Source organism: Dichomitus squalens, assembly GCF_000275845.1.
Source record: "Dichomitus squalens LYAD-421 SS1 unplaced genomic scaffold DICSQscaffold_45, whole genome shotgun sequence".
Taxonomy (NCBI): domain Eukaryota; kingdom Fungi; phylum Basidiomycota; class Agaricomycetes; order Polyporales; family Polyporaceae; genus Dichomitus; species Dichomitus squalens.
Genome location: NW_006766927.1, coordinates 117478 through 129760, shown reverse-complemented (window position 1 = coordinate 129760; position 12283 = coordinate 117478). Strand labels below are relative to the sequence as shown.

General features: G+C 53.0%; 3 protein-coding genes across 3 annotated transcripts; 1 reads left to right on the top strand and 2 right to left on the bottom strand.

Moving 5' to 3' along the window:
- Positions 1 to 340: 340 nt before the first annotated feature.
- DICSQDRAFT_163136 (cytochrome P450) lies at positions 341 to 3561 on the bottom strand. Its single transcript, XM_007369197.1, has 16 exons — positions 3453 to 3561; positions 3276 to 3333; positions 3061 to 3208; positions 2677 to 3007; positions 2507 to 2602; positions 2352 to 2449; positions 2201 to 2292; positions 2004 to 2145; positions 1779 to 1954; positions 1465 to 1718; positions 1344 to 1410; positions 1046 to 1288; positions 757 to 990; positions 666 to 698; positions 584 to 612; positions 341 to 518 (listed from the first exon to the last, which is right to left on the bottom strand). Exons 7-16 carry the CDS (start codon positions 2284 to 2286, stop codon positions 361 to 363), a joined length of 1422 nt encoding a protein of 473 aa, XP_007369259.1. The 5' UTR covers positions 2287 to 2292; positions 2352 to 2449; positions 2507 to 2602; positions 2677 to 3007; positions 3061 to 3208; positions 3276 to 3333; positions 3453 to 3561; the 3' UTR covers positions 341 to 360.
- An 837-nt stretch (positions 3562 to 4398) lies between these two features.
- On the bottom strand, positions 4399 to 6692 carry DICSQDRAFT_67907 (cytochrome P450; the record flags this gene model as incomplete). The annotated part of the gene is made up of 12 exons (XM_007369196.1): positions 4399 to 4544; positions 4602 to 4630; positions 4689 to 4721; positions 4788 to 5021; positions 5083 to 5310; positions 5375 to 5441; positions 5513 to 5763; positions 5830 to 6002; positions 6063 to 6204; positions 6264 to 6355; positions 6408 to 6505; positions 6557 to 6692. 12 exons carry the CDS (start codon positions 6690 to 6692, stop codon positions 4399 to 4401), a joined length of 1629 nt encoding a protein of 542 aa, XP_007369258.1.
- A 3307-nt stretch (positions 6693 to 9999) lies between these two features.
- On the top strand, positions 10000 to 11880 carry DICSQDRAFT_182840 (uncharacterized protein; the record flags this gene model as incomplete). Its single annotated transcript, XM_007369195.1, has 2 exons — positions 10000 to 10959; positions 11015 to 11880. 2 exons carry the CDS (start codon positions 10000 to 10002, stop codon positions 11228 to 11230), a joined length of 1176 nt encoding a protein of 391 aa, XP_007369257.1. The 3' UTR covers positions 11231 to 11880.
- Between the last annotated feature and the right edge of the window lie 403 nt (positions 11881 to 12283).

The window sequence follows — 12283 nt, the reverse complement described above, 5'->3', positions numbered from 1 at the left end:
CACCGTGAACTTCTCGCAATATCGCACGCGTTATCCTAGTCGGAGGAAAGCAAATGACTACGAGACCTTCGTCAGCCCCCGGAAGTTCCGTATAGTTCCCTCACGTGCTCAGCACACTTTTATACGGTTCCGTGAGACGAGGTGACAGACCCTAGAAATGCGTTGGTCAACATGTAATTGAGCGATGACGTGATAAGAACACGCTTGCGCGTAGTCATTATGGGACAAGGAGAACGTGCGACACTACGACGGATTGGTCAAAGACTACCTAGTAGCTCCTACGACATTTGCAGACGCAAGTCCATCGACCTCGCTCAAGCGCGCAAAAGCAAGGTTGAATACGGACTGTCTGGGTTAGTGCTAGGACGCCTGAGCCAGAGCCTTGACCTTCAACAACATTTCCGGGCGCGTGCTCTCCTCTCCCATAGTCGGGTACGTCACAGCGCCCGAGTTCCAGACGATGGGCTGGTCAGTTAAGTCGAACGCGAACGCAGGCAAAAGGACGGCGAGCACGACCTCTATATCGAGCGAGCGGGTTAATGCTGGAGCGAAGATGGCCGCGTGCGAGACCATATACACTCACTCATCTCCAATTGAGAGAACATGAATCCGCTAGGGAAGTCGGATGAGATACAACCGAAATAGAATGTCTGGAGAAGACTGACATGCAGGACCGCGTACCACCACTGAATGACATCCTGCGCAATAAGAGGCTTCTCAGAGCCCATGTTGGTCCAGGACACTGAGGACACTTACAGGTTTGAATACACTCCGGGCACCCTCATGTCTGTCAGCTTGCCAGGGAGAGGCTCCAGCCAACGCTCGGGCCGCCACTCGAATGCATCTTCGCCCCAGATATGCTTGTCCGTGTTGAAACCCAGCAGATCCATCAGGATAAATGTATCCCTGGGCACGATGAACTCATTCATGAGCGCTCCGTCCTTCTGGCGAACAGGTGACGACAGCGGTAGGACGGTATCATGTCTGGCGCTGATGTCAATATATTAGCTCAAAGTCTACCTTGGAGGCCAAAGTGAACATTTACGTGCGACCAATCAGGTTGACCGGAGCATATAGCCGCAGCGTCTCACGACAGACGGCGTCGAGATAGGGAAGCTTAATGAGAACATCGTAAGGAATGTCCAAATTATTTCCTTCTCCGACAGTGGCGCGTGCTTCCACAATCTCGTTCCTGAGTTTGTTTTGAGCCTCGGGATTGCCTGCGAGTACATTGAGGATACGAGATAGCGCATTTGATGTTGTGTCCATGCCCGCGAGGATGAAGTTGCTGTAGCGAATCAGATCAGTCATCAAGAATTCAAGACGACGATCTAGGTACTCACGACATCTGAGCAAACACTTCTTCGTCCGTGAGCTTCTCAGCTTGAGATGCGGCCATATTGTACTTCACTGGAAGTCCGTGTATTGAGAATCCTCAACCAGAAGGCAGACGGCTCGACTCACAAAGAATGCTCATGATATCCTTCCCCTCTCCGACCTGATGGGCAAGTGCTTTATCGCCGTTCTCTAAAGCCTTCTTCTTCTCGTGGACAATCTCCTTCGCGCGTTTGGTCATCGTGTCCGAAAGCTTTAGCACGCGAAGCACATTAGGAAACGGATAAGCCAGCCCTAGAATCTTGCGCGTGAGCCGTTCCGGGACGTAGTCGGCAAACATGCTAACGAAGACACGTAGGAAGGGTATACGACTGAAGACAGGGCTGACAGGGGCGAATGCTGAACGAGGCATTGTCATGGGGAAGACGCAAGCATATACTCACAAGAACGACTTCAGAGACTCTCCGTATGAGTCAGTCGAGTCCTGTTGGAGATTGTCGAAAGAGTGACCCAGGCCTGCTTGGCCAAGCATCTCGAGAGTGGTACGGGCCATCCATCCGTTTATATCTAGAACACGCCATTCCTCCGTGCACAGACGCTTTCCGATTGCATTCCGCAACTTTTGGGGCATCAGCATGCTGTCATGGCTTACTTCAGCTGGATCGCACCCTGTGATTGATATTGAAGAAGATATGCGAGACGCCACGGAGGTGCGCTATCGAGAAGATTGGGTTGAGGAGTTTGCGTTGCTTGCGGTGTTGCGCCCCGTCCGTTGTCAATAGACCGGGTCCAAGCAGCAAAGTGACGTCGCTGTGGTGTTCGGTTCAGCAAGCAAAAGTTGACGGACCTGGAATCTAGAACGTACGTGTAGGCAGACGTAATCTTCGGGAAGGACTCAACATCCTTGATGAGGACTGTATGCATAACCTTCGGATCGTAAGTATAGATCATGCGCCTCTGCAGTCGTCCCATGAGTACTGTGTATAGACCCGACCGATTCGGACACGCTCACTCACCCCAAAGAAAGCCTGCAACTTTGCTAGAGGACCGTATGTGGTGGCGAGATTCCTCCACCACTTGTGACTATCGCGCTTCGCAATGTCCGGAATGTGTCCTGCGATTAACATCAGCCGCATGTCAGCTGATTCGCAAGCCTGAGCATCGTACTGACCTAGGAGAATGGAGGGGGGAGGAGGTCCATGGAGTTTGTCTATGGGGGAATACCATATGTAATGGCGGACTAGCAGCCACAAGAGATATACGGCAACTGCAGCAGAGAAAGCACCAAGATGAGGGGCTGTCATGGTAGCGAATATCGTAGTATAGCAAGATATGGAGTACCTTGCTCGTGTTCCACCTAGCCTTATATCAGTTTCAACCCAGTATTGCTGCTGGGAAATAGAGCAAACAGCCTTCTCCCCTCAAACGGAAGCAAAGGTCCCGAGACGATTCGATTTGTGGAGACAATTACCCAGCGAGCAAATGCCCCCGCTAAGAGGCGCACGAGTCGTACATGGCAGAGAGCCGCAGCATTCGAATCTCTTACAGTATGCGTACTTTTAATGACGTTTTGTGTGAACAGGGGGCAGCCGCAACCAACCCATTTGAGGTGCATGCCAATCTGAAATGCCCGGGTGTCACCTTAGCTCTTAGCGCTCGAGACGTCTCCGGACTAGCGCAGGGAAGTCAGCCCGTGCTGGAAATACAATCTACTGGATCACGCACAGAGTTTCGTCGGGTCATCCTTGCCCATCGCTTAGGGAGCCGTCGCTTTGGTCTCCCACCGGGTGCGACTTGAGATAGCCAGGATGCTGATGCTATGAGCTTAGTATAATCGAAGCATACGTACAATTGGGTACCAGGTGAGTGCATGCTGTCGTACAAGTTCACACCTTCCTTCAGCGACACTACTAATGTAGCGATCTCAATCGCAGCGATACCTAGGGTTTGGTACTCTCTTCGTCCATTGTCGGATAGTTGACAGTCGAGGCATCCCAAGTAATCGGCCTACCGGTTAGCTCGAAGAACGCGGTATCAGGATGAACGAGATGACCTGGGGGATGCGTATATGCTGAGAAACTGTGTCACAAGAAGGAGATACAAGGTTGCTTACTCATCTTCAAATGGGACAACTTGGATCCTCCGTCACGAAGACGCGTCAGCAAGATTCTTGTGCCTATCGCGTGCTCACATGCACAAGTAGTACATGCCACCAGTGAAGGTCGGCCTATCGACGTGTCAGAATGCTTTCTGCACTGCGAAGCCAGCGCCCCAAAACCCACAAGTCCGAGTATAACCTGTCTCCTCGAGAGACTAGGGTAGCGCGGCGCCCTGAGCGCTCCGACTGACGGCTCGGAACCAGTTGGTCCGAACGCACGTGGTCCTACCTTTTGTGGAAGAGCGGAGGGACATTCGCATCCAAATCGCCGCTGGCAGAGCTCTCTGTATCAGTCGACACTCTAGCCCGTTGGTAACGACCATCGTGCCACTAGGTATTGCCAGCTCGCTGATCAGCGTATCGTTTTCTGTCCTTCAAGCGCACGGAACAGGGTTAGCACGACATCTCAGGATGCACTGTGAGATTTGTGAGGACTCGAACAAGGCAAGACCAGTGAGGATCTAACATTTGATCATGAATTTAAGATAGCGCATACGGACGCAGCCTCTCGCGATACATCGCGTCGAGGTACGGGAGTTTCATACAACCGATGAAGGGAGGTCGGAATCATCATATTACCCTGGCCGCTTCGAGAAACTCAGCATGAAACTCAACTTGGACGCAGCGGTTCTCAGGGAGCATGATGTGGAGCGTGCGTGAGAGCCTCTCAGAGCTTACATATATCCGTCCCAGCAAGGATGTATGTGCTGGGAGGAGAATCGCAGCTTAAACGCGGACTAGTCCGTAGAAGGAAAGGACGGAACTTACAACATCTGTGCGAGGAGCCCTTCACTCATCAACTTCTCTTCTCTGCGGCCGCCATTTTGGCTTTCGATGAACGCATACGTCGGACTAGCTCTATTCTCGACAAATTGGTACACTATTCCGCAACCGCAAGATCTAGTTCATAAAGCTTTCACCCGCAACAACATCTCCGGCTTCATGTTCTCCCAACCCATTGTAGGATAGGATACAGGGCCAGAGTTCCAGGCGATCTCCTTGGCGGTGAGCTCAAATGAGAAGGCCATCAACAGGACGGAGAGGACGACCTCTGATGCGAGATAAGATCACTCAGTACTGTCTCCAAAACTCTCGCACATGAACTCACTCATTTCCAGCTGTGCGAATTTGAATCCACTACATCATGAAGCTTGATGAACATATACCAAATATACATAGTTGAAGGTCAACTCACATGCATGCGCGTGATCCACCCATGAATGACATCCTATCGTGGGAACAGTTGCGTGTCAGTGCTGATAACTGTTGAATGCTACCGGCGTGAAATGCTCACAGGTGCGAATATATGCCCGGGATACGTGCTTCCTCTAGGGCTTCAGGGAGCGGCTCGAGCCAACGCTCAGGCCTCCATTCGTATGCATCCTCCCCCCAGTACGCCTCGTTGACATTACTGGCCTGGAGGTTCACGACAATGCGTGTGCCCTTGGGGACGAGAACCTCACGTAGAAGCGCACCGTCCTTGCCCCGAATGGGCGCCGAGAGGGGCAGTACTGCATCCTTTGTGGGGCTGTAGTCGCCGAACAATGGTCCATATAGTCTCGCTACGCATATTATGAATCAGGACTCACCGACGGGGAAGCAACGCAACAGGTGCGTACAGACGCAGTGATTCTCGAATGACCGCGTCAAGGTACGGAAGTTTGCAAAGCGCGTCATAGTCCATCCTCATTTCGCCATTGTGGGCTTCTAAGATCTCGGCCCGAAGCTTCTTCTGCGCCTCGGGATGCTGTGCGAGGACTTGGAGCGTACGTGTGAGAGCGTTTGAAGTCGTATCCATCCCTGCGAGGATGAAGGTTCTACAAGACATCCATTTGGCTGCTCAGCAGCGCCCTGAATTCCGATCCGATGCAAAGAACGTACGACATTTGAGCGCAGAGCTCTGTGTCTGTGAGCTTGTCTTGGTCCAGCGCTATCATGTTGGCTTTGACTGTTTCGTTGACAGCGCTCGATCAGCGTCAGTCATCAGAATTACATAGCACATAGCTGCCTAGGACTGACGGAGGATACTCATGATGTCCTTTCTCTCGCCCACCTGGTCCACGACGGTCTGGTCTCCCTTGGTTAATGCTGCTTTTTTCTCCGCAATTATCTCTTTTGACCGGCGTTCCATGGTGTCCGAGATATCCATCATACGGCGCAGGCCCGCATGAGGCAGCAGCCGCAGTATGTTCTTGATGAGGTGGTCCGGAGCGAGATACGTCATCCATGGAAGGACGATGGGGAGCAGAGGAAGCCTGGAGAAAACGGGGCTTCAACGCGCAGTGCGGCATCAGTGTACAGAAAGGGAACGCGGATACTGTCTCGGTTTGACGCACAAGAAGTTCTTGATGGAGTCCCCATACGCGTCTGTCGAATCTTCCATGAAGTTGTCGAAAGAGTATCCGAAGCCTGCCTGCCCGAGAATCTCGAGCGTAACGCGGGCCATCCACCCGTTCATATCAACGACCGCCGCCTCTTTAGCTACGCGGTCTCCGATGGCAGCGCAGAGCTAACGGCATTTTGAGCTACTAACTTACGGCATGAGCCACACGACCAGCTAGCGACATACCTTGTGCGAGATTTCGTAGAACATGTCGGTCATATGGCGCAGATGGGCGGCAGAGAAGACGGGGTTCAAGAGCTTGCGCTGTCGGCGGTGTTGTGATCCTTCTGATGTGAGGAGTCCCGGACCAAGGAGCATGTTCAGATCGCTAGCTCACCCGACACAAATTAAACAAGTCCCACGCAAACGATGAACGTGAATGCTCACTCTGATGGAGAGAGACGCTGTGGGAAGTTTTCTGCGTCCTTCAGGAGAATACTATGCAATGCCCTTGGGTCAAAGACCACGAGTATCTTGGTCTACAGTAGTCTAAGTAGCATACAGACGCTAAAGAAAATGTGGGCCACCTACGCCAAGAAGACCATGCAATACAGAGACAGGGCCGTACGTCTTCGCATGTTGCCTCCAGTATCTCCAGCTCTGACGAGAGGTAATATCTGCCACGTTTCCTACATTCACGTCGTGAGGCTGTGTACATGCGACAAGAAATCATGAGTCACCTTTGATGAACGACAGTGAAGGGGGAGCTGGAAGATCATCCAGCGGAGACGGCAGGATGAGGTCGGATAGGAAGTACTTCCAGGAAGCGTAGGCGAGAACTGCCAAAAAAGCTGCTGCCAAAAGCGTAGTATGCATGACTGCTAGGATCTCGAGTAGGGCTGGAGTTTGATGGGGAAGAGAGGACTGGCAGTCACCTCATATATACTGGGTGGCCATGATGCGCGGAACATGGCGATATCTGTCTGTCAAAGTCTCAAGTCATCCTCTCATGGGCGCGAATCCTGGTGAATTAGCTTACGCGACCCGTCAAGACGAAGAGTGGCCAAACGCCAATAAGCCGAAGGTAGAGTGGCCCGTGTGGGCGACAAAGCGCGGCAGCAATACTGCTCGCAGAAAAGCTTCATTCCATCGTTCGCAGTGCATCCGCGTAACAAGTCCTTGAAGCACTGCCGGGTCCCTGTAACGTCCATTTTCTGCTATCGACCGGGAGATCGACGCCTGCCCCTTCGATTGACAAGGTAGTGCTATGGCGAACCTGACAAAAGTCACTAACACGGCTCAGTGAAGGCGAGCGAGTTCCCAGCTACCACGAATAGGAGAAGGGGAGATAGTACTGTACCAGGGCACCGGGCGAGCCTTATCTGGGTGAGCTTATTCGCCACCGTCGGAAGCTATGATGTTCCTGCCAGCAATTGGCGCAATATGGTGAAAGTTACCCCAACCGCTGCTTCGACGCTGCAATTCGCTCGCAACTGCAGATTCAGTGGGTTATCATCGTCGTTGGACGCTGTGAAGCGGTGATGCAGTAAGTCACACAAGTGACAATATTGACGACATCATTAGGCGCTCATAGGCGCTAATGAGGCCGGCTGAGATTCCGCGACCATCGCATCGGTCTGGCAGATCGGCGTCTGCCATCTCGAACTTTGGGCGGCTGACGGTAACAGACGAGGCGACACTCAATATTTGCCTTGCACAATGCACAACACGAGGGCGTACTATCAAGTTTCGATGAACCGTGAAGTTGGGCGAACTCGGACCGAAGAACCTTCCCATCTCTTCAGCGCACTCCACCAAGGTTCACTGGGCTTAACCGGCTTTGCACTCGAGCAACTGAAGAAAAGCTGAGCTAAGGCTCGGGGCACGGCTCGTCATTTGCTCGTCCTGGTGAGTCATCACTTCATGAAGATGCGGAAGTCGCGCATCATAGAACTTTTCTTCTGGAGAACCGTACTTGTCACCTCCAAGCTGATAGATTAGTATTCCATGGCGCACACGCCATCGGCGCGATCCCAGCGATCACGACTTCTGCTTGGTCAGTGAGGCCAGGCTGGCAGGCGCCACGGATGCGCGACGTCATGCCAATGGTATCAAACCTACTGTTCAAAGCCACAACGAACATTGACGTATCTAAAGGCACGTTCTATCAAGCTGGCACTGCAAATTAATCATTGACATGACAGGTCGATCCGTGTCTGCTGAAGTCCAAAAGGCCGACCATGGGGATAACGGGGATAATGCCACGATTGGATTTCTTCTGCCGCAACAGGCAGATGTACCGAGCGCCCCGCTGTGCTGCGCGTTTTCTTGAGCAACTCCAAAGGACTCCACAAACCCTGCGCTCAAGCGCGTTCTTGAGCCTCAGACGCCAAGTGTACCTCGTTCCACTTGTCTATCTAGCTTGCGAATCCTTCAGTTGGTCAACTTCTATCTCGGACGATGACTCAGTAAGTATGCCTCATGGCCCCACGAAGAAGGCAGCGGCGCATCTCGCCAACTTGAAACGCACAGACCTATGTGCACGTGCGGTAGGATCAGATGCCTTCACTGTGTTACAGCGACTCATAGGAGCAAGGTGTATTAGAACAACGCGAGTGAAATCCAAATGCAATCTCTGTGTTGACAAAGTGAGCTCTATCATTGTTCGTTCGCTTCGTGTGCGTCTGACCGATGTCAACACGCAGTGACACCATGAACAAGGAGCACGTTTGACGCCAGCTGACGCAGCACAAGGCATGACTTGCTCGGTCTCAACATTGACTGACTTTGACTTCATGCTGCGACGCGTGAGAGCCCGTCTCGTACGTCGCGATTGTGGATCTCATCAACAAGCGATGGAATCTGTCGTATATGGCGCTTGGCGACGTCTGAAACGTTCTGTCACAGCTCGACTAGAAGAGCAGAGCCTCTACACCAAGCAAGAAGTTGTGTATCGCGCTATTCTGTCTACGATACTCGACCAGCAGGCACAGTTGAGCGACTTACAGATAAGTAAATACGTTCGGTCACGCTTTGAGTCAACGGAGAACGTTCTTGATAGGTCGCATTAACCGATGCTCTCATAGATGCGTTCATTGGCTCAAGTCGGACGTTTCACTCCTGAAACCAGGGCCATAGGACTATCTCAAATCCACACCATCAGCCTCTATGACTCAGGACTAACAACAATTTCACGATGCGTTCCGAGCACCCGGGCGTACGTCTTCGGTTCAAACGACGCGTGCGTACCAATAAATACACCCCTTGAATTGATCCATACTTTAGCGACGCCGTCGCAAGATGCGGCAACATCTACTGCGGGTCTCGTCTCTCCAGCATATTTGCCCTAGCCAGTCCATTCGACGCTCCTAGCACCGACGCTAACACTCCGATGGCATACTCCGGCAATGGTTTCCCAGGTGCCCTGCTGGTCCCGCGGACACCGCCGACAGGTCGTCTCGACAACGGTTAGCTACTTCAACTGGAACACAGACATGAACATACCTTACTAGACCTCTCCATCTGCACAGAGGATCGCTTTCCGAGTCATGTCGTTGAGAGACGGCGTTCGCTGACAGTGGATGCTCAGGATCGCCCGAATTTACAGTGGCCGAGAAGAAACAACGACTCGAAGGAGCCGGCAATGTCCAAAATAGTGCCTCCGGAGGCGTCGTAATGCTAGTGTTATTATGGGATGTTGGGTTGAAAGTGTACCAGTTCCACGTAAGTCGCTTGGCCACTTGCGATCACAGTCGGTTTGGAGCTGCGCTGCCAAATTGACTTCATGGAACCTTCGATGCGATTGTCTCGTCCGAGCCTAGGATGTACGATTCCAATGCATTCGGAGGCACATTGCTCTTGATCTCGGGGCTATGGAGTGTGTGATACCCTTCCATGTCGTTGACGGACTTGAGGTGCTCTCGTTTCTCTACCGTTACATTTTGCATATTCTGACGTAGTCTCGTCATGATATATTGCCGGGTAATACCACGACACCTTGGTAACCGTGGGTAAGTTGCCACGAGGCAGTCTGCCGCTACTTCCATTGCACGTGGGAGAGCCACGTCCTCAGTAACGCCTCCAGGGCTCGTTCCTTCGTGACACCACATGAAGTCTAGTCGGTACGTTCAAGGACTAGATGGAGTTGCTCACATATGCTGATCTCGTAAAGCAAGGCACTGAAATGCACCACCAACACTCCGATACGCTTCCCTTCCCCGACTTCGCGTCGTCAGTGCCAGAACCCGACCGTGCTAGTCTCGCTAGGCTCAGCAGCGATGAGATCCGAGCCTGGACACTGAGGAAATCGGACGAGTACCGCCTCCTCTCCTACACGATGCCCTCCCTCCATAATGCTGCCGCACCGATCCACACGCTTCCCCCTGAGCTGCTGCTCAAGATATTCGGTCAGACGTGGAAGGACTGGAGAAGCGTCCATCTGACGTCCGTCTGCCGGCGATGGCGCTCTGTCTACCTCTCCACGCCTCAATTCTGGGCAGCAGCAGTTTCAGGGCTAACTTTCTTTTACTACGATGGGACGGTTATGGCCGGACGCGAGGACGTCCGACCGGTCACAGCCGCGTCTCTCGAAAGGTCCTGCCCATGCCTCATCAAAGCAAAGATTATGGGACCAGACGAGCTCCACCCACTATCTTCTCTTCCTGTCGAGCTGTCTGTTCATTCGTATCGGATCAGTTCTCTACAGCTCTACGTCGACGGCAGGCTGCTACACGATTTGCCCCGGCTGTTGGAGAAGAGCACGCCAGCACTAGAAACACTCGACATCTGTGGTGGAGACGAGGATGCGCAACTAGGGCGATTTGACCTGACGAGTTTGCCGCGCTTCTCTGAAATCAATCTTCCCCACCTGCACGAGGTGTTCATCAGCCCGGCGGAATTCTTCCCTCTGTTCACTGCCAGATCCTTACGGAGAGTCAAGCTGGCCGAATCCCATTACGATCCAGATGTCATGTCTCCGGATCCTCGGGTTCTGCTGCGGGCGCTGCGCAACTGTCCCAATATCGAGACCTTGCAATTTAGCGACTATGCGATCCCGTACGAGTGGCCGGTGCCGGGAGACGTTGCTGTCGTACACCTTCCCTTGCTCAAAGAGCTCGGAATCTTCGACACCTCAGACACTTCGGTCTGCGCGATGCTAAATGCCATATCCGTTCCTCTAACCGCCCTCATCTATGCAGCCGGAGAAGATATACAGAGCCTTGCCGACCTCATACCTTGTCATCTCTTTCGAAGCCGCCCGTTCGACAGAGTTGCTCTGCGCATACACGATGAATGCTCGTGGGAACTGGAGTGCTTTGCAGACCACTCTCAACAAGTCTGGAAATTGCGCTTGGCTTATGCCTCATCGCTGGGCGAAGTTTTCTTGCGGGACTACTTCCAAGGGATGCATGTGACCCATCTGGAGGTGCTCGATGAGACGTTTCATTCGTACGGCACACCGTGGAGGGATTCAACATGTACCGTCGAGGATTGGGCCGTTCCCTTACAGGCCTTCCCCCATCTCACCTCTCTCACCGTGTGCGGAGCAACCGGCCCTAACTCCGTCCTCCCAGCACTTGCTCAATGCACGACCACGGCCGACGCTCCCTCCACGCATCTACCTTGTCCGGCCTTGCAAAACTTGGTTCTCTGTTGGGCAATTGAGAACACGCATGAGCCAACAAACCTCCCGGAAGGGTGCGACACGGTGACGTACGCTTCGAGGGATGCTGAAGAACATATCCGCTGGAGGTGTTCGACTTTACAGCCCGTGTTCGAGCAGCGTGCACTGAAAGGGGCACCAAGTCTGAAAACCCTCATATTCTGGGAATACGAGACGATGAGACATCGTCCGTGGCTGGAAGATGCAATGAAGGACGGAAGGGTTCGCATTCCTTCGACGTGTCGTGATGACAGCAGTCCAGCCTGCCTTGCACGACTACGAGGAGTGGTAGGTGGCCCAGTGGTTTATGGAGGCTATTTGCTGGGAAAGACGAGCGATAATTGGTGATCAATGACCAGGACTGGTGCAATGGACGACTGATTGGCTGAATATGTACGTAACTCATCTGCGCGCATGCTATGGAGACATCGATGTCGTTTGCATACATATGCCAGAGTATCGCTGTGTATCTTTCAGTCTGGATTGTTCGAGGTACACGCGTTCGAAGGCATTATACTATCCTGCGACGAGATAGTAAAGGTCATGACGTGAATAAGCGGGGCCGCCTTTATCGGAGGTCGTTACTGACGCGCACCGCAACGCCGTGTATCGTCCCCTGAGCATGTACCCAGCACTACATAGCTTCACTGCGTACCCCCAGCTACATCGACGCCGTCGACGACGTGCGCAGTTCGCGACATGCGTGTCCAGCTTCCTAGCCTTGCCCTCTCGCTTGCCTCCGTCCTCGCCTGGCATGGTCTTCGCAAACGCTCCCTCTCCCCCTCTCGGCGCCGCCGCTGCCTTC